The 18,087-nt window shown below is 42.6% G+C and overlaps 2 protein-coding genes across 12 annotated transcripts in view; one reads left to right on the top strand and one right to left on the bottom strand.

The window, feature by feature from the left end:
• The window catches only part of AHI1 (Abelson helper integration site 1), a 287,061-nt gene extending 284,619 nt beyond the window's left edge, over window positions 1-2,442 (top strand). For 4 of the 11 annotated variants that reach the window (XR_009558651.2, XR_009558652.2, XR_009558650.2 and 1 more), the window contains one exon: window positions 1,691-2,441. The gene's annotated coding sequence lies outside the window, so the exon portion shown is untranslated. Of the gene's footprint in view, window positions 1-1,690 lie in introns of all 11 variants that reach the window. The other 7 variants (XR_009558661.2, XR_009558660.2, XR_009558648.2 and 4 more) reach the window with 3 other exon arrangements.
• The window catches only part of MYB (MYB proto-oncogene, transcription factor), a 34,451-nt gene extending 17,436 nt beyond the window's left edge, over window positions 1-17,015 (bottom strand). Inside the window, 11 exon segments of the mRNA XM_030853400.3 lie at window positions 1,464-1,745; window positions 1,747-1,827; window positions 2,734-2,988; window positions 4,296-4,400; window positions 4,841-4,921; window positions 6,258-6,492; window positions 8,203-8,423; window positions 8,670-8,762; window positions 10,266-10,337; window positions 12,368-12,485; window positions 16,909-17,015. Of these exon segments, the coding sequence (XP_030709260.2) occupies window positions 1,464-1,745; window positions 1,747-1,827; window positions 2,734-2,988; window positions 4,296-4,400; window positions 4,841-4,921; window positions 6,258-6,492; window positions 8,203-8,423; window positions 8,670-8,762; window positions 10,266-10,337; window positions 12,368-12,485; window positions 16,909-16,931 (1,566 nt within the window). The 5' untranslated portion in view covers window positions 16,932-17,015.
• Window positions 17,016-18,087: the final 1,072 nt, after the last annotated feature.

The following is an 18,087-nucleotide window of genomic DNA, read 5'->3' as shown; positions in this document are numbered from 1 at the left end:
AATGAGATGCATTTCTTATTAACATTAAAGGTGTTAACGTGATTTTTTTTGGAAAGTAATCATTTTTTTCTTTCATACTTTGTTTTTTCTCTTTAATGATCTAGGAACCATTATTATATAAAGTTGACATTATGTGGAAAATTCTTGAATAATTTAAGCTGTATCTCTCAGAACACTGATGTTCTGGGAAAGTAATAGGTGTTCCTCAAATGGTTCCAAGGTAAAACAAATTTGGGAAACACACATATTGTAATCTCCTCCTGGAAATTCACAATGCACATCCGTATATTAAAAACTTTGAGAGGTCCTGCAGTAAACAAACCAATTTTTTTTTTTTTTTTGGCGGTACGCGGGCCTCTCACTGTTGTGGCCTCTCCCGTTGCAGAGCACAGGCTCCGGATGCGCAGGCTCAGCGGCCATGGCTCACGGGCCCAGCCGCTCCGCGGCATGTGGGATCCTCCCGGACCGGGGCACGAACCCGTATCCCCTGCATCGGCAGGCGGACTCTCAACCACTGCGCCACCAGGGAAGCCCTAAACAAACCATTTTAATTTTGTTTGATTCAGTGTTTCCCAAACTTATATACCTATATATTTAGATGTTTTTCTGGAACATCATTAAAATCTTGTAGAACTAATATACTTCAGAACAGGGTTTGGAAAATACAAGCAAAAAAAGAAGATCTTTTTTTAGTGGGCATATCATTTGCTCATACCTAAGTTGTTCTTATAACAGACTCGACAGGCATAATTGGAAAAATGTTTTAAAGTGCCAAATTATCCTTTAGCTTCAATTATTTTCATAATTAAGGAACACAAGTCTTTGATAAAAATTATAATTTCCATGCCTTAAAAAAGCTGTATGAAATAAGAACATTCATTGGCAAAAACTGCCAATAAAATATTATGGCACGACTCAGAAGAGCCAATGTTGAGAAATTGAAATTAAAACATACGTTGTTTTTCTTAAGCATTTGTTCCTCATTTTCTCCCAAAACTTTTTCACTTAAAGATGGACTGGAACCTTTAAATTTTCTCGTTGCAGCTCAAATGTTATCTAAACATAATTTGGTTCCCTCCTCCCCTGGGTCAGTGAATCACTTAACAATAAGTGAACAAAGAGGCAGAAAATCTGTTAAAGGTTTTAAAGGGATGGGAGAAGAGGAAGGAGTAGAAACGTTAAACTCTAGTGTTGAAGGAAATAAAAGCACATCCCAGGCAACTAACTCTCTTTAGAATCACCAAAAAGTCAGAGAGAGAATTATGACAAAATCATCAGTCCATCTACAGATAGCCTACACTCTGGGAGGCAGTATGACTTAGCAACAGCCAGAGGCAACAACGGAATGAAATCAGTGAAGACAACAGTAATGAGTCATTTGTTCCAAAGGATTAGTTTCTAGATTATTAAGGGTCAGGTGTCTGCTGAAAATTAGTAACAGCTGTGCAGAAATTGTGCTCTACCTGCGAGGGGGAGAAAGGTAGGCTTTTGACAAGGGAATGCTTGGGAGTTGAACTGCTGACGTCAGCAAATATCAAGGAACTAGAGTGTCCAGTGGCTATGGGGCTGGCTTGGCCCCGCTTTTTTCGAAGGATGACCCGTGGAATTGTGCTGGGCCTCGCAGGAGGGAAGGGCTTGGGCAGGTCAAGTGAACCCTCACTCAACTTGCGTTTGTTCGCCCTCTTTCTAGGCTCTCCTGCAGGCCTATTCACATTGCCCTCTCTTTGCTGAAGGTGGAGGGCCTTTGCCTGCGTGGTGTTGGCTAGGTGAAAAAGCTGCTTCTTCAAAGAATTCAAAACTGCTGAGATCACCCCACGATGAAGGATCCTGAAACAATGTGGGAGGCACAGAACTTTGAGACAGTGTGTGCATGATGTGTGCCATCACCTGAAACACAGCACTGAGAAAGAGATGCTGAACGCAAAGAAAACACCTGGCCCACTTGCTTGACCTCCTGAGAAACAGCTTCGGGATGAACAGTTGTTCTGGTACACTGCATGGTGCGTCTGCCATGCTGCCTCAAGGCTGGCCCTGCCCTGGTGCTGCAGGGACCTCCTGGCACTCTATCATTTGCATGCAGTTCAAAGCAAAAAGAAGACTTTTTGATAGCACATTTTGGCAATGTTCATCCTCTGTCTGATGGGGGATGCAGTAAATGCTTTTTAACCAACCGGGAAACAAAGGAAATGAATTGAGTGTCTGCTTTTGTGGTACTGAATTCAAGTTTGTTTCACCAGAGATGGTTTGTCTCAGTGAATCCGTTGGGACTGGTAATCAATGTTTTGTGGAGAAAGCCATGCGCCAACAAATTAACATATTACCAATTCACATATATTGAAAGATGGCTTTAAGCTCCGAGGGAACATAATTCTTAATGTGCTATCCAAAAGCAAAGCACAATTTTAGGGAAACACAAAGGAGTAAACAAAGTACAAAAAAACAAGTTTAAAATAATCCAAATATCATTCCTATTACCCAAGCTCTACTTATAGGTCATTAACTTTACTATTTTTAAAAATATGCATTTTGAAGGAAATATGTGAAAAGCTACCTTTATATCTGGGTAGCCTAAGAAATCAGATATTGAAAAAATATATACACAGAAACTAAAGTCATACGTTTACGTTAACATATGCTAGTAACATGATATTCGCCATAGAAAATGGCAACAATTTGAGGAGTTTCCTAATCCCCCTTCCAAAAACATTAGCTTGCCTTAAAAATTCTACTTACAGAATCTATAAATTGAAGTGTTTCTGCAAATTCTAAGAGGTTCTTAACATTGTCCAGAATGGTGCCTTGGTGGACGATCATGCACCTGGCTGGAGAGGCGCTTTCTTCAGGTAGGGAACCAGGATCCACCGGCAGAGATGGAGTGGAGTGGTGGTCTTCCAAACAGGAAACAGGTGCACTGTCTCCATGAGGTCTGGTGTGGTCGGCAATGGTGGTGCTGTGCCACCCAGGGTAGCTGCATGTGTGGTTCTGTGTCTAAGGAGGGGGTGGGGGAATAAAGAAAAAGCGGGGAGGAAAAAGGGAGAAGGAACTTAGCAATGAAGTTGCACAAGGTATCAGATGCTGTTAGAGGAAAGATAAAAGTTGTTGCATCATCCAAAACTTGCGCCTATGAGACAGTTGTCAAGATGTTTCCTTCTATCAATGCAAGACCCTGCTTTTTAATAATGGTATAGCCTGTCATCTATAGGATTACCTTCACTGTCATCATTTTGTTAAAACTGAAAATAGAGGGATTATGTTACCAAGTACAACTCTCACATGGAACGTCTTAAAAATCTACTTTAACATAATTTCCAATAGGATCATAAAGGTTTGCTGCAAATTAAGAAGTGGGCTATTCTCATTCTAACCTACAAAAAGGCTGGAGGATTCAAGAGTTAGAGCTGCTTTTATTTGCATATATTCTTGTGGCTTCTACTCCTTTTTTAATGCTACAGATTGCACTGATGCAGTGAAGGGCTGCCAAATCAACGTGGTTAGGAAAGCAGAAGAGCAAATTAACAGAAGTCTCCTTTCAGCATGACCATGCAACAGGAGAAATTGCAAAACATTAACTAAAGTTAAAAAGTGGTCGAACTATCATATGCACATAATCATTTTATTATTTAACCAAAAAGAAATCTACTCCTCAGAATACCTACTGGGTATCCCATCTTTCATTCTCTTTGTTGGTTAATTACATACGTTACAAAGTGCAAGCTGCTTTCCCAGTTTGCTGCCCAAACACTAGAAAAGATGTCAGAATTCAGTAATGGTCCACACAGCTTTTGTGTGTGCAAACAAAAGAGAGAGATTTATGTTGCTTATGGAGAGATTTAATATATATCTTTTTTTACATGTATATACTGGACATACATCAAATCATATTTGAAATTATAAAGTACGAAAATCTAGCTTAAAAGAATAATAGAAAAAATCGAATGAATAGGCACCCGACAGATACACAGATTTGTAAAAAAAAAAATTGCAAATTTTCATTTTTTCTCTGCCAGTCTTTGAATTGATTACAGTCCTTCTGAAGAAAAGAAAAATCAAGAATGAGAATCACAAATGGATATTGAGTTTCTATGGCAACACAAAAGGACTACTTCCAACTTAGTCAACACACATCGTGATACCAACTGCATTTTATTACAAGCAACCTCTAGTGTTTAAACATTGTTAGTGGATATACAGAGTCTTGATTAGTGTGATATTTAGAAGATAAGGGAAAAGATACAGAAGAGCGCTGGGGTCAAGCGTTATCCCCCGCCCAGATCAAGTAGGCAGTGACATCTTACTGGAAGTGCCTGCTGTCCTTTGAGTTCATTCTCAGTTGACATTAGAAGCAACTCTAGCTCCTTTATTCGCTTTTCTTTCTCAGGGTCTTCATCGTTATAGTGTCTCTGAAATTAAAAGTTAAGGGAGAAAAAAAGACAAAGATCTGGTGGGAAAGTGTAAATACAATGATCGTGGCCCGAGGTTCACGAGGGACCACACAGAACCCAAAGAGCCCTGGCGTGGAACAAACGCCAACGGAATCTGGCCACTGTAGAAATCTCTGAATGTTATCCCAGACATAAGGGAGGGATGTGAAACCTGAGGCTAGAGGAGATGCTGACGGAGGGATTGTTTCAACTTCTAACATCAGAGAACCTGAGAATTCTGGCACTAATTCACTCCGAAAGTGTAGCTTGCTGGCCAGAGCTCTGCCCACCTCCCCACAGCCCCCATTTCTTTTAACTTCAGTGGATCAGGTGCAAATAATCGTTGGGATGAAAGAAACAGAACTGTGCCTTGAGTAGCTAATGAGTTTCTTCATGAAATGATCTGAAAATGGGCTTACCTGAATGGCTGCAGCAGCTGGCTGAGGGACATTGACTATATTTACATGTAACGCTACAGGATATGGGACGTGACTGGAGACCTACATCAAAAAGGCAAAACATATATACACTAATATGTATAAAATAGATAACTAATAAGAGCCTGCTGTATAAAAAATAAATAAAATTAAATTTTAAAAAAAGGCAAAACAAACAAAGGCCGAGACATTCATGGTTACATGTGCTTCAGGGGACTTGTTGGCTTCCTGAAGTTTTGCTCTAGGACTAAGGAAAACAAACAAACAAACACTTTTCTGATAAAATTCACAAAGCAAAATAAATAAATAAAACCCAACTCCAATTTGAAATTTTAGCCAAGCCTTTAATAATTGTTAAAGAGCTAAAGCAACAGAGCGAAAGAAATTTAAGGTGCTCATCGATCCTGATAGGAAGTATTCCTTAGAGTGAAACAGAAAGAAAAATATAATCTAAAGTACATTCACGAGTGTATGAAAGTTTTGATGGTAAAAACGGATGGCACTAGCTGTTTATAAATAAAAATATGTTTCTGTGAACTATTATGAGCTTTAGGAAAGAGTATAGCACCTCTTAAGATAGTTCATTCACCTGAGACCAGTCAGGAAGGTCTGTAGTCAAATATATGGAACAGACAGAGAAGAGTAAAAGCTACAAATATGTTTTGCATAGAATTTGCTTATGAGCTCTGAATTCTTGGATAAGTTTCACCATTTATTATTGCTGATTTTAAGATTCAAGTTTCTTGATTTTTTTCTCTTTATTCTTCTTTTCCCACCCATTTTGAAGATTTTTGTCCATAAATATAAATATCAAGAAATGAAGAAAGAATCACACCGATTCAAAGGAAGACAAAAGATGTCAGATGTCAGTCACAAAACTGCTCCTGATTCACAGTAAGAAGGTAAACACTTACTGAATGAATAAATTAAGATACTTCAGCTAGATCACTACCAGAATTGAACTTACAATTATCTGTTAAATTTCAGGGTCAAACTATTTCCTCTTTAAATGTAATATTACATTCACTTTTCATTTGAGCAGAGAAAAGTATTAGATACAACTGCACCTCCATACCCCCATTCTTCTTCAGCAGTACCTTGATAAGTAAATTTACATCCAAAAGCTAACTTCCCAAATTAGATTCGAAGCAGCAAGTTAGAATCAAACAACTTGGGTTTTAGTCTGTACTATCTCTATGAGCTGTGTAACCCTGGACAAATCACTTAACATCCTCATTTCTGGATCCGTATCAGGGCTAACAACACCTACCCCTCTCGATTGATCGTGATCATGGTCATGTTCATGAAAGCTGAGAAGTATGCACCTGAAAGGTATCATTATTACCTGGAGCTAAAATAACATCTCTCTCATTAAACTAAATTCTGAGGAATGGCTTACGTTTTGTGCTTCAGAAACGTGGTAATAGGAATAGTCATTGTTAACTGAGGGCTGGCCAGTTGGAGGGAGTTGAGCTGAAGGTAGAGCATGGGCAAAACCCATCAAATGGCTGTTCTTCTGAAAACTTGTGGCCACTGGTGGCTGGCTGGCTTTAGAAGACTCCTGCAGATAACCTTCCTGCTCGACCTTGCGACGCATGGTAGAATTCCAGTGGTTCTTGATAGCATTATCAGTTCTGCACAGAAATATATCACATACACATTTTACAAACAAAAATTTCAATTCAGATTACAGTTAATTGACAGAAAACTGTTTCCAACAGAGACCCTTTCTTTTGGTCCACTACGAGTGTTTCTTTCCTTTTAATCGTTTCTGTCTTCTCTGCCTCCTAAAAATCATGCTTCCACTATCACCTAATTAAAAATTGATAGGTTTCTCTAAATTACATAATATGGAACTTATATAGTTTTCTATAAATGCTGAAATCTTTTAGCCATTTTGTTTCCTTGTTAAGAATATTTCCAATAAAACACCCTTCATGTTTATTCTGATTGTGATACAAGACTCTAATACAACTTAAAGTTCTGGCTGTTCTAGAAAATTACTCCTTTGAGCGTGGCTTAGCAGGGCCTACACATCACAACAGGCACTCAGTAAAGTTTGGTGAGCAATAATGACGTTGCTGCCGTCTCAGCGTCTACTCTTTATCTAGAATAGCACTAGCCAGAGATTTTGAGTAAAAAAAATGCCCACCTTTTGAAAACTACCTCAAATGGTTCCATAACCAGGCAAATGGAACCATAACCAGAGGCGAAAATGCAAAATGGGATCCCGAAGGGAAAGAGGCTAACTCCCCAATATATTTTCAAACTGCAAAGCATTTTTACTAAGGTTTTTCAATTCTCAGGAAAACAGTTTCTCAATTCAAAAAAACGGTTTTAAGCCTCCCTTTTACTATTTCGATGGGGGTGGGGGAATGTATGCTAAAGAAAGAGGAAGTTCAATTGCCCCTTAAATTTTTGGAAGAATCAACAGCATATCCTTTCAGACCATATGGGAGAAAAGGCCTCCTTTTATCAACTCTTGAATTCTCTAAGCTTATACTGAACCAGGAGGGAGGAAATGTTTCAGAACATCACAAGAGAACACTGCATAGACCATGAGAGCCACAGCCTTCTTTGAAATGACCCTTTCTCCACTTTGGGGTTATGAAGCTCAAGAATAAAAATATTTAAAATGTTTCCTATCCTACAATATTTTAATGTAAGATTTATAATTAGTATCTTCCAAACTAAATGACATCCGTTATAAAATGTTTAAATGGGGAAAGTGGGACAAAAATGAGCATCCATAGATATCCCTCATAATGAGGTCATTTTCGTGCTTTGTTCATTAAAAAGAAAGCTTAACAATGACATTATTTAAAAACCTGGAAGCAGTATGATAATTCTAGAAATACAATCTTTCTTTATTCCAAAGAAAAAATTAAGCCAAGTGGTATAATGAAATGAACATGGTATCAGGAAAATGGTAGCCAAATTCCTTCTGGTCACTTAACCAGCTGTGTGAACTCAGACCAAAGACAAACTGTCTACCCTTGGTTTGCTTCTATGTGTTTAGAGTTTCGTAGTTTACAAAGTGCTCTGACATTTGTTTTACTTGATACTAGCATTGGGCCTACGAAGTAGGTTATACCCCGTTTTGCAAATGGGGCAACTGAGGCTGAGGAAAGTTGGCCCAAGCTCACTGTTGGGTGGATTCTGGAAGTCCTCAACCAGGTAAACTCTAAGATCTCTTCCAGTTGTAAAAGCTATGGATCTAGTTTATCTTGTGAAACATTTACCATCGATAAAATGTAATTCACTCACCATACATTTTAAAGCAGAATGTTCAATACCCACTCCCTCATTCTTCCCAATCAATATATTTTTTGACATATTATTACCGTCCAGGCAGTAGCTTTGCGATTTCTGCCCATCTGTTCCCCAGTCTCTTGTGTGCCTGGTAAATAATTCTGTCTTCCTCTTCTGTCCAGGAGGTTTTCTTAACTTCTGGATTCAAGTGGTTATGCCACCTCTCCCTACATTGTTTTCCAATTCTCCCCTTTAAGTGCTTGGCAATAACAGACCAACGTTTCGGACCGTATTTCTGTACAAGCTCTATCACCTTCAGATAAACACACAAAAATAACCTATGTTTTAATGTTATGTAATGAGTCAGTGTAATCATTCTTCATGTTACAAGATCTTTAGAAAATTTCTAAAAATCCTCTTTCATTCATGGGAAATATGGGAATGGAGTCCTCTGCTTCCTGTTTGCACACTTTACCTGTTTCTTCAAGTTGGGAAACAGTCAACAATGTTGGGGAATATTCATAATTGTGATTCACACACCAACGGAGAAAGAACTTACTCTCTGATCTTCTTCTTTGGTCCAAGGACCCTTGATAAGCTCAGGGTTTAGTACTTTCTGCCATCGGTGCTGGCACTGCACATCTGTTCGATTCTAGGCAAATAAGATAAAGTGTGCACTGTCATACAGATACGATGTGATAAGCACATGAAGACTGCTGTAATAAAAATCACACACGGACAATATGCAGTGAAAACATTCAAGAACATAGTTTAGGGCATATCTGGAGAGCCCATTACTTACAGCTAAAGAACATACAAAGAATATATCAAAGTTGCATCTAAAATTAGAAGCTCTGCATCCTCAGGGAAATAGTCCTGCCATGTGAACTAAAGGATCATCGTACTGTATACCTGGTTGTCAATTTAACTTAACCTTAACCTCAGTGTATTGCATTTGGAAGTACCCACATGGATTAGGACTTCTTAGCGATTCCATATTGATGTTGGACTTCTATGGAAACCCACTCTAAATGACTCAAGTTTGATTCCCATTCAAACTAAGAGATGTGCTTCAATTTAGGACCACAAGTGTTAATATTGTGGAAAGAACAAAGGTGAATAAAGATAGGCCCTGTTTTATAAGAGTTTATAGTCTTGTAAGAAGTAAAAGACAAATATATAATTAACTAACAGAGGGCAGAATTTGATTCATATGCAAGAAGAGACCAAAGTAAAATGATATTGGGGTGGAAAAAGGAGCATCTTCTGAGGAGGAGAAATTACGTTTCCTTAGAAGGAGTACAGAAAAGCTCTTGGCATGGACTTTGAAGGATGGCTAGAACATTTTAGGAGGTGGCATCACCAGGGACAAAAGCCCTCAGGAGGGAAAGCAGAAATGAATTCAACCAAACCTGCTTACAGAGGGGAAGTAGGAAACAGAACTGGGGCTGTAAGTTGAGGCATATGGGAAGGCCCTCATGTGCCAGGCAGTTTACCTGATGTGTGAGACTCGAAGTTACTGTTGCTAGTTTTGAAAAGTAAAGTACAGCTGCATTTTATGAAGCTCCATCTGTCAGTGGTGTCTGGAATGTATGGGAAAGTGGAAAGCTACAAGTAGGAAAGCCAGTTATGAAGGCAATGCAATCGGCCAGAGAAGAGGGAAAGGGGCCGAACATACGGAACGGTGAGAAGAATAAACAAAGGAATCCCAGATTCCTTAATCCTCGCTTGATTGTAGGGGATGGGGGAGTATGATAAGTCTAAAAGAACGCCAAAATTTTAAACCAGGGTACCAAAATTATGGCTATTGAAAAAATAGGAAATTTAAAAGAAGCTGACTTGGGGGAAGTACCATGAGTTTAGTCATCTACCATACAACAAATCATCAAAATGCTAATTTATATTATTCTAAAAAATTAAAAGATAAAATAAGAAGCAAACGTTTAAAATACATTGTAAAAATCCTTTAAAAATATATTTAGAAATTTTAATTATATGCATTACAAAAGAAATATAAGTTACAGATAAGGCATTTCTCCCTTACTTCTTATATACAAGCAAATATGTAATGTCTTAATATCATCTCCTACAATATCTTATTTAAATCTTTGGGAGAAGATTTCCTTTTACAGAAAGAAAAAAATTACTAACTCACCGGGAGATAATTGGCAATAACTTTCCAGTCATCTGTTCCATTCTGTTCCACCAGCTTCTTTAGTTTTTCATCCTAAGACATTTAAAGGTAATCCTAGGATATCAGTCATTTACTGTACAACTCTATTCAAGTTAGAGTTAAAGGGTAACCAACCCCTCACCAAAAAAAATCTCTCAAAAATAACCAAATTCAACAAATATTAAGGTGATATACTGGTTTACAGCATAGATTTATTTAGAGTCAGACAGACCAGAGTTTGAATCTTAACTCAGCTACTGATTAGCTGTATAAACCTGGGTATATCATTTTGCTTTTCTGGACATTAGTATTGTCATCTGTACAATGGAAACGATGATGTCAGCAGGGTTATTTGGGGATTATATGAGTTAATTACGCAAAACTTTAGCACGATGCCTGGCGCATTGAATGTTTAACATATGGTAACTTTTAAAATTTTACTTTGTGGGAAAAAAGTAATGAACGCCAGTGTTTGACGTAAGAGACATTGAACTATGGCAATAGATAGACTCTCAGTAAGAAATAGTTCAAGCTCTAGTCTAACATTTAGTAAGTTCAACCTCTGTCATATAAAAAAATGTAAGATCCCTTTTCTTAATTACACTCGAAGGCATGTATGATGTAAGAAAATCATTTAGCTTTTGTATCAATGTGTTGACAATTTAAATGAGACCAAACTTATTAGAACACAGAAGACGCTAAACGTCAGGGTGAACTCTTTCAGTTCACAAGTGTCTTTCTAAACATGTTCAAGCAAAAGAGAATCCTCATGTTTCTGCAAAGGTAACTTTTCACACACAATGTGAGTCCTCGCTATGACACAGTCACAGCAATTAGGAAACCAGTGTTACAAACAGAACTTCTAAATCGCTGAGAATCACCCAAGTGCACAATTTCCATAGGTAAATTATGGATTTCCTATGGACCTCACTGGAAATCCCGTCTGCCTGTCAATGAGAGTTCTGGTTTAAGTGAAGGAGGACAGGATGAAACCGAAGAAGAGTCAATACCATTTATTCTAACATGAAATCTTCTACAATTGGTAGCAAAAATTTTTTAAAGAACTTGGAAGAAAAAAGCAACTTTTCTCTTACATTAATAATTTTGCCTCCTAAGCATTTTTCCATTCCCATAGAGATCAAGATTTGGTAAGCTAGCAGACAAACAGAGGTGAGAAGGAGACATACCTCCATCCATTTTTGAATGCTTTCAGAACAGACATCCACATATATTCCTCTGTGTAATATTATATATCAAGAATGTTAAATGAACCCATTATAACAAGAGAAGTTCTGTGAGTGTTTTGCTTTATTCTTTTGTTTTGTTTTTGGAAATAGCAATTCATTCATTTGTTCAGGGAACATCTGTTAATATTCCACTTTGTGGCAATCGATTCTGGGTTCAGGGAACACAAAAATGAATAGACGTTTAGCTCTGCCCTCAGCAGACTTACAGTCTACTGGGCGGGGGGGCATATACATTACAGCAACAATAAATAAGAACATGTATGTATCCATTGGTTGGAGGACGAATCCAACCTGTCTGGGGAAGCCAAGGATGGCTTCACAGAAGAAGTGATGTCTTCACAAGTGATGAAGAAGTAGTAAGGGGCTTCCCTGGTGGCGCAGTGGTTGAGAGTCTGCCTGCCGATGCAGGGGACACGGATTTGTGCCCCGGCCCGGGAAGATCCCACATGCCGCGGAGCGGCTGGGCCCGTGAGCCATGGCCGCTGAGCCTGCGCGTCCGGAGCCTGTGCTCCGCAGCGGGAGAGGCCACAACAGTGAGAGGCCCGAGAACCCAAAAAAAAAAAGAAGTAGTAAGAATTTGTGGGGCAAAGGGACAAGAACAGAATAGGCAGAAGGAAACACAGATAAAACAAAGTGAGGAGGGGACCTTCAAACAACTGCAAAAAGTTTGGAAAAGGATGGTATAGTGTCCATGTGGGGGAGTGGTGAGGCAGGCTAGGATAAGAGTCAGAGAGCCCGCTAAGGAGTTTGAACATCTGTAGTTTAGCTGAAATTTTGTCCTTTATAAATGGATGCACTCTAGGTTTTTCCCCATGTTTTGATTACGTGATTAGTTACCTCTTCCCTGGTCCACCTAGTTTTCCCCAAGTGACGCTTTCCAGACTTGGGAAGCAGCCCATCATAATCATGGTCACACATCTCAATGTCTTCATCATCCTCGTCACTACTGTAGATGCTGCAGAAATAAAAATGGGCAGATGTGGACTGAAACAAGAGGATTCAAACGACTGGATTACAAAACTTACACCAAAACTCCTCAACAATCTTTTCAAAGGTTACGAAGATAAAACTTTGAAAACTTGCATAACGAGACTGTTTTTGGCACTCTGTTGCTCTAGGATTGTAAACTGGTTCTGCTGTTATTGGTATCCACAGATACGGCAAAGGGCCTGGTACTTTCTATTGCTCTGCGTGTTTAAACCTGCTGTTAATGTTAGACCAGTGACAAGTTACACAATTGGCAACCTTCCAACCAATGAAGGTTTAAGTTTAAAACTTAATGTTAAGGACAATAAAAGGAACGAGAGCCCATGTCCTTTACATAAGTACACTCGCAAAACCTTTGGTATACGTCCCATCATTTAAGTAATATTTCCCAAATACAATTAAAAAAACCTCAATTATGTTATCCTAATGGGACTGGTGTTTTATTAAGAGAAAAAAATTCAAGAAGTAATGCACCCAACAATGTAATTATAGTCATCCCTTAAAGATTAGAAGATTAAGAGAATCTAAAAGGAAAGGATTTAAAAACCTGACAAAGGATAAATGATCAAGTGATCAAACTGCTTTGTAGATAACATTAATACCAAACAGTTCAAAACTCCAGGCCAGGTTGATCCAACTTGTGGCCACGTTTACAATCCTCAGTTTCCAGAGTAACCAAGTGAATAATTAGGCCACATGATAGTCAGAATCTTACTCATGTTTTTTCTACCTCTGACTGAATGGTTTTTGAAAGATCTTAAAATGTACCTAATTCAAAACTGAGGGATTCCCCCAGGTGGGTTTAAAAGGAACCCATTACTGTTTTCAAAAGAGTTTTTTCTTTTACCTACTTGACCAAAACTATAAATTTTGATGACTTTTGAAGTAACTTTATACGTAATGTTTATTAATGGATAGGTGAGAGTCATTTTACAGCAAGTTTACTTTTAGTTATAATTTTACTTATAAAACTTAAGATATGAGGAAAAATTATACTATCTTTAAAAATTTACTAAAATTTATAATTGTAATATTGAGAATTCCATCAAACTAAGAGCGATAAAAATAATGATATAAAGCAATATCATAATGCAGATCATTATTCTAAAAGGAAAATGTATGTTCATATCAGGTTTTGTCTTCCAAAAGTAACTTACAAGTATATATTACCCATCCCTTACCAGCAAGCAAAAATGCTTACCCAAAATCCTGAATTTGAGGTTCTTATAATTTAAAACTATTATTTTGGGAAAGAATCTGAAGGTCCAGGATGCATAGCGATAAGTAGGATGTGATCCAAACTTAAAACGCCACCACAAAAAAGACCACTAAACTGTGTTTATAATCTATAACCATCTTTCACTTAGTACCTATCCTTTTAAACAAGAGCCTGATCCTGTTTCACATTGTCAACAAGGGGCTCTAAACCAACTTCTGGTTAAAAATTACAGTAGTTTCCCTTTAATAAAAAGCACAAGCATCATAAGGTGGAAAAAAAAAAGTTATAATCCTAGAGCTTTTGAAAGGTTCATAGGGAACTCCTTGGAAAGCCCCCCAAGTGAGGTGGCACCCTTGTGAAATATCAGGGATACCAAGAAAACCAGAGTAATCTGAAAGTGGAGTCATAGATTCAACTGAATTCAACTTTGGGGGTTTGGGTGGATCTGGAGATCACGTTTTCAGAACCGAGGACTATATATTTTTTTCAGGTTTTTATTAGTTATCTATTCTATACATACTAGTGTATATATGTCAGTCTCAATCTCCCAATTCATCCCTCCACCACCTCCCCCTTTCCCTCCCTTGGTGTGAGGACTAGGTTTTCCAAATCAGTAATTGGACACCACTGTCTGGGCAACAGATCAACACTCAGGAATAAGCAACAAATTCAGCTGCCCATAGGGGGCAGCCTACACCAGGTGAGAGAGAATAGACATCAGACAGGACTAGGGTTCTGGAGGCAAAGGTGCTAGTTCTGCCTCCACCTAGCTGCGTGACTTGGACAAATCACTTCCTCTCTCTCACGACCTCAGTTGCTCGCCTATACAAAGGGCTTGGATTTTACTTGTAAGGTATTTTCCAGGGCTAATAAGGGATAATTCCACATCTTCCATGACTCTTAAAAATTAAGCAGAAATGTGCAAAATCAGAGATGTGCAAAAGCAAAGTCTCGGGGAAAACTTGGTGTGCAACTTCCGCAGGTCCTGAAGAGGCCATGAGGGGAGCAGGGCGAGCCCAGGGCTGCTCACACTGTCAGCTCCTGGGTCCATCAGCAGGCTAGGCGCGGGTCTCGCCTTTGAGCTTTGCATGAGATTTCCTCGTTCTAAATTGTCCGGGTCGTCTAAGCATGATTAATTTCTACTAAGGACCTGAAATAACTTTTCCTTTATCTGCTCTGAGAAGATCTCAGACCCAACAGTCAGAAGACTCTCAAAGGCTGATTTCAAGCTTGATGCACCCGACTCCCCACCTGCTAGACCTGGTGTGGTTACAAGAGTACGACTATGAATATTACATTCTGTCAAGGAAACAAACCGTGCAAAGAAACGAAAAAGAAAAGAAGTGTTGGGGGTTGGGAAAAGGGAGGGGAGCGGGAGGAAGTGCCTTGTGGCCGCTACTGTGATTCTAGAAACAGGGTTCAGACTCATTTCGCTGACCTGGTTAATAATCCCTGCCGAGTTGACGTTCGCCTTGCAAGAAACGGCTTCGAGCCCGCAGCCGGGTTTCTCTTCCCCCTGAAGCAGGTTCAAGGCTCCCGCCCCTCCTGGCCGCCTCCCCTCTCTGCTACCTGGGAGCCACAGGGAACCTGCGCGGCCCCGCCCCGCGGGGACAGTCGAGAACTCGGGGCGCGGAGCCTCCCCCGCGCCTCCTCCCAGCACCCCTTCCCAGCTCCCTCCTTCTCCTATTCCTCCTAGTTTCCGCTCTCGAAAAAATAGGTGACCTCCGTTGCTCTACTGTTAAGTCCCAAGGGCGAAGGTGAAACCACTTAAGGGGCAGCACCCCTGCCCCGCGCGGCCGGGCCCTGGACGAAGCTTAGGGAGCCAGCGGCCCCCCAAGTCGCCTCCCTTTTTCTCCGGCACCCGGCCATGCCTTGGTGCCGCTCCCCGCCCGGCCAGGCCCGGCCGAGGGTGCTGCAGCGGGGCCCACACCCACGCTCTTTGCAACTTCCTAGCTCTGCAAGAGGACCCGTGATCGCTGATTCGAAAACAAATAAGTAAAAGAAAATCAAAAAACCCGAGGAAAAGAGGGTGGGTTTACTTTGCCTCCGGGGACTTTTTCCCAAAACCTCCTGGCGAGGGTCCGTCCCGTCTCCCCTCCTCCGACAGGGCGACCTGAGGCTGCAGAGCTGGGCGCGGGGAGGAACGGCGACCTCGGCCGGGTCCACGTGCGCGCGCCGCGCCGGGACCTCTTGCACAGGGGAAGAGCTCCGGGGGATTGCGTCCCGGTTGCGCGGCAGCGGCCTTGGGTGCTGCCCGCCTCAGTCCCTTTCCGTTGAGTGGCAACCGTGACGGCCGCCGAGCGAGCGACTACACCCGGCCACCCGCAGGGAGCTCCGGCGCGTCCAGTCCGGGAAGTCCAGAGACTGGTGGAAGCGGGAGCTTCAGCAAGTGACAGTTCGGACCAGTCTTTTCCTCCTCCGCTCCCTATTCCCCTCCTTCCGGCCGAAATGTAAGGGCACTTCATTCAAGATACCCGGCGAGCCTCCCCAAGTGCGGTTGACATGTGCGTCGCGGGTGCGTGGGAGCGGGTGTGCAATGTTTGCTTTAGAAGTAAAAGCCTCGCAGAGAATAATGATTAGAACCTTCAAAACCAGGGCTTAAAACAATTTGCAGATGTAGAGACCCTTTCCTCCCCTACAATCTTCTTTCCAGCCGCCTGTCAGCTGACACTCTTCTTCGCCTCCATAAAGAATGAATGAAATTTACATGAACTACCTGCAGCTACTATACAATCCGGCATTTTCCCTATATCTGCCATATGCTCTGCACTTCCAAGTCCAAACATATCGCAATGCATCCAGCAATTACGCTGCGACTCCCTCGCCGACATCCGCGGCATCAAGCCAGGGACCTAGTGGGCTCCCCGGGAATGGTGGGCACCGCTCTGCCCCCGGCTGGAACGTGCTTTTTTCCCCCTAGAGAGAACGTACCCCCGTGCAACTTGCAAAATGAGCCGCAGGGAGTGCTTCCCAACGTCCTAATGCGTTTCTCGCATAGGCTCTTCCATTCATCAGTCCCTCGAGCGGCTTCTGCTGCCAAGGCAGGGGCTCTAGGTCCTCGCAGGATCTGACAGCCCCGCAGAAGATCCGGGAACAATTTCCCACCTGCTCTCCCGGCGCCTGGCGCCCAGCGCGCCCCCGCCCGCGGCCGCCCGCCCGGGATCCCCGTTACCTGTGCCGGGGTCTCCGGGCCATGGCGCGGCGGGCGCGGGGCTCCGCTGGGAGCCGCGGGAACCGCACTGGGCTGCCGCCTCCCGCTGCCCGCCGCCTGCCTGCGTCCCTCCCCGGCTGCGCAGTGGCGCTCCGCACCGCCGGGGCGAAGTTTCTCAGGAGAAAGAGGAGGAGGAGGAGGAGGAGGTCGCGGAGGAGGAGAAGGAGGAGGAGGAAACAGGTTGATATTAAAGTGTAAACTCTGTAAACAGAGATGCCATCAAACAAAGAGCTTTGGACACTCCCCCTCCCGCCAAATCTGGCGCCCCTGCAGTGCGCACGCGCCCTGTCCACCGCCTCCGCGGTAGCCTTGTCTGCCGCCCGCCGGGCTGCCCGGCCGGCGGGGCCGCCGCTCCCCTTCGGCTCTCGCGCCGCCGAGCTGCTCCTGGCGCGCTGCGAGGCCCAGGCGGCGCGCGGGCGGATAGCCCGGGGCCAGGGAGGGGCGGCCGGGGGCCGCGGCGGCGCCCTTTCCTGAGCAAAACCCGCTCCGCGGCATGGGCCGCGCGGGGCCGCGCCACGTCCCACTGATGCCTCCTCCCCTCCTTTTCGGTGGCCGCACCGCCGTCGCCCCACTCGGCTTGCTCCTGGGCACCCGAACCGAGCTCGCCGGGCTCTGCCTCACTGTCGCAGAGGCGGCAAGGGGGGTGGGGGTGGGGGTGGGGGACTCCGGCATTTGAGATTGGATTTTCTGCAGGGTTTAAAACTCAGCTCCCTGGCGATGGGGCAATGTTGGATTGGGGGATAGGTAGTAGGGGATGGGAGCATACGTTTGCATAGAATGTTTGGCTATGTTTTTGTTTTTGTTTTTTTTTAAATAAAGATCATGTCTAATTTAACTTGATGACCAAAGACACTTAAGTACGAGTGGGGCTGGAGCTATCACCGCTCACACATGGCGCACCCCGGCGGAGCTTTCACTCTCCACCCAGATCCTGGAGCCAACACGCCACCTTCGCATTGTCACATGCCTTCATTCTCACCGGGGCACACGCCCGGCCCCACCCACCCTGCCCGGCCCAGGCGGCGCCCACCACACACCTCTGCCCGTGCAGAATGCAGCGCGCGCCCTGGATTACACACCTGCAAAATCCACAGGGTTCCAAACAGCCCGCCCCCAGCAGAACTCAGGAAACCCCACGTG

This window comes from Globicephala melas, chromosome 14 (assembly GCF_963455315.2).
Source record: "Globicephala melas chromosome 14, mGloMel1.2, whole genome shotgun sequence".
In the NCBI taxonomy this organism is placed as follows: Eukaryota; Metazoa; Chordata; class Mammalia; order Artiodactyla; family Delphinidae; genus Globicephala; species Globicephala melas.
The sequence above is the reverse complement of the archived record's forward strand: the minus strand, read 5'-3'. Positions and strand labels throughout refer to the sequence as shown.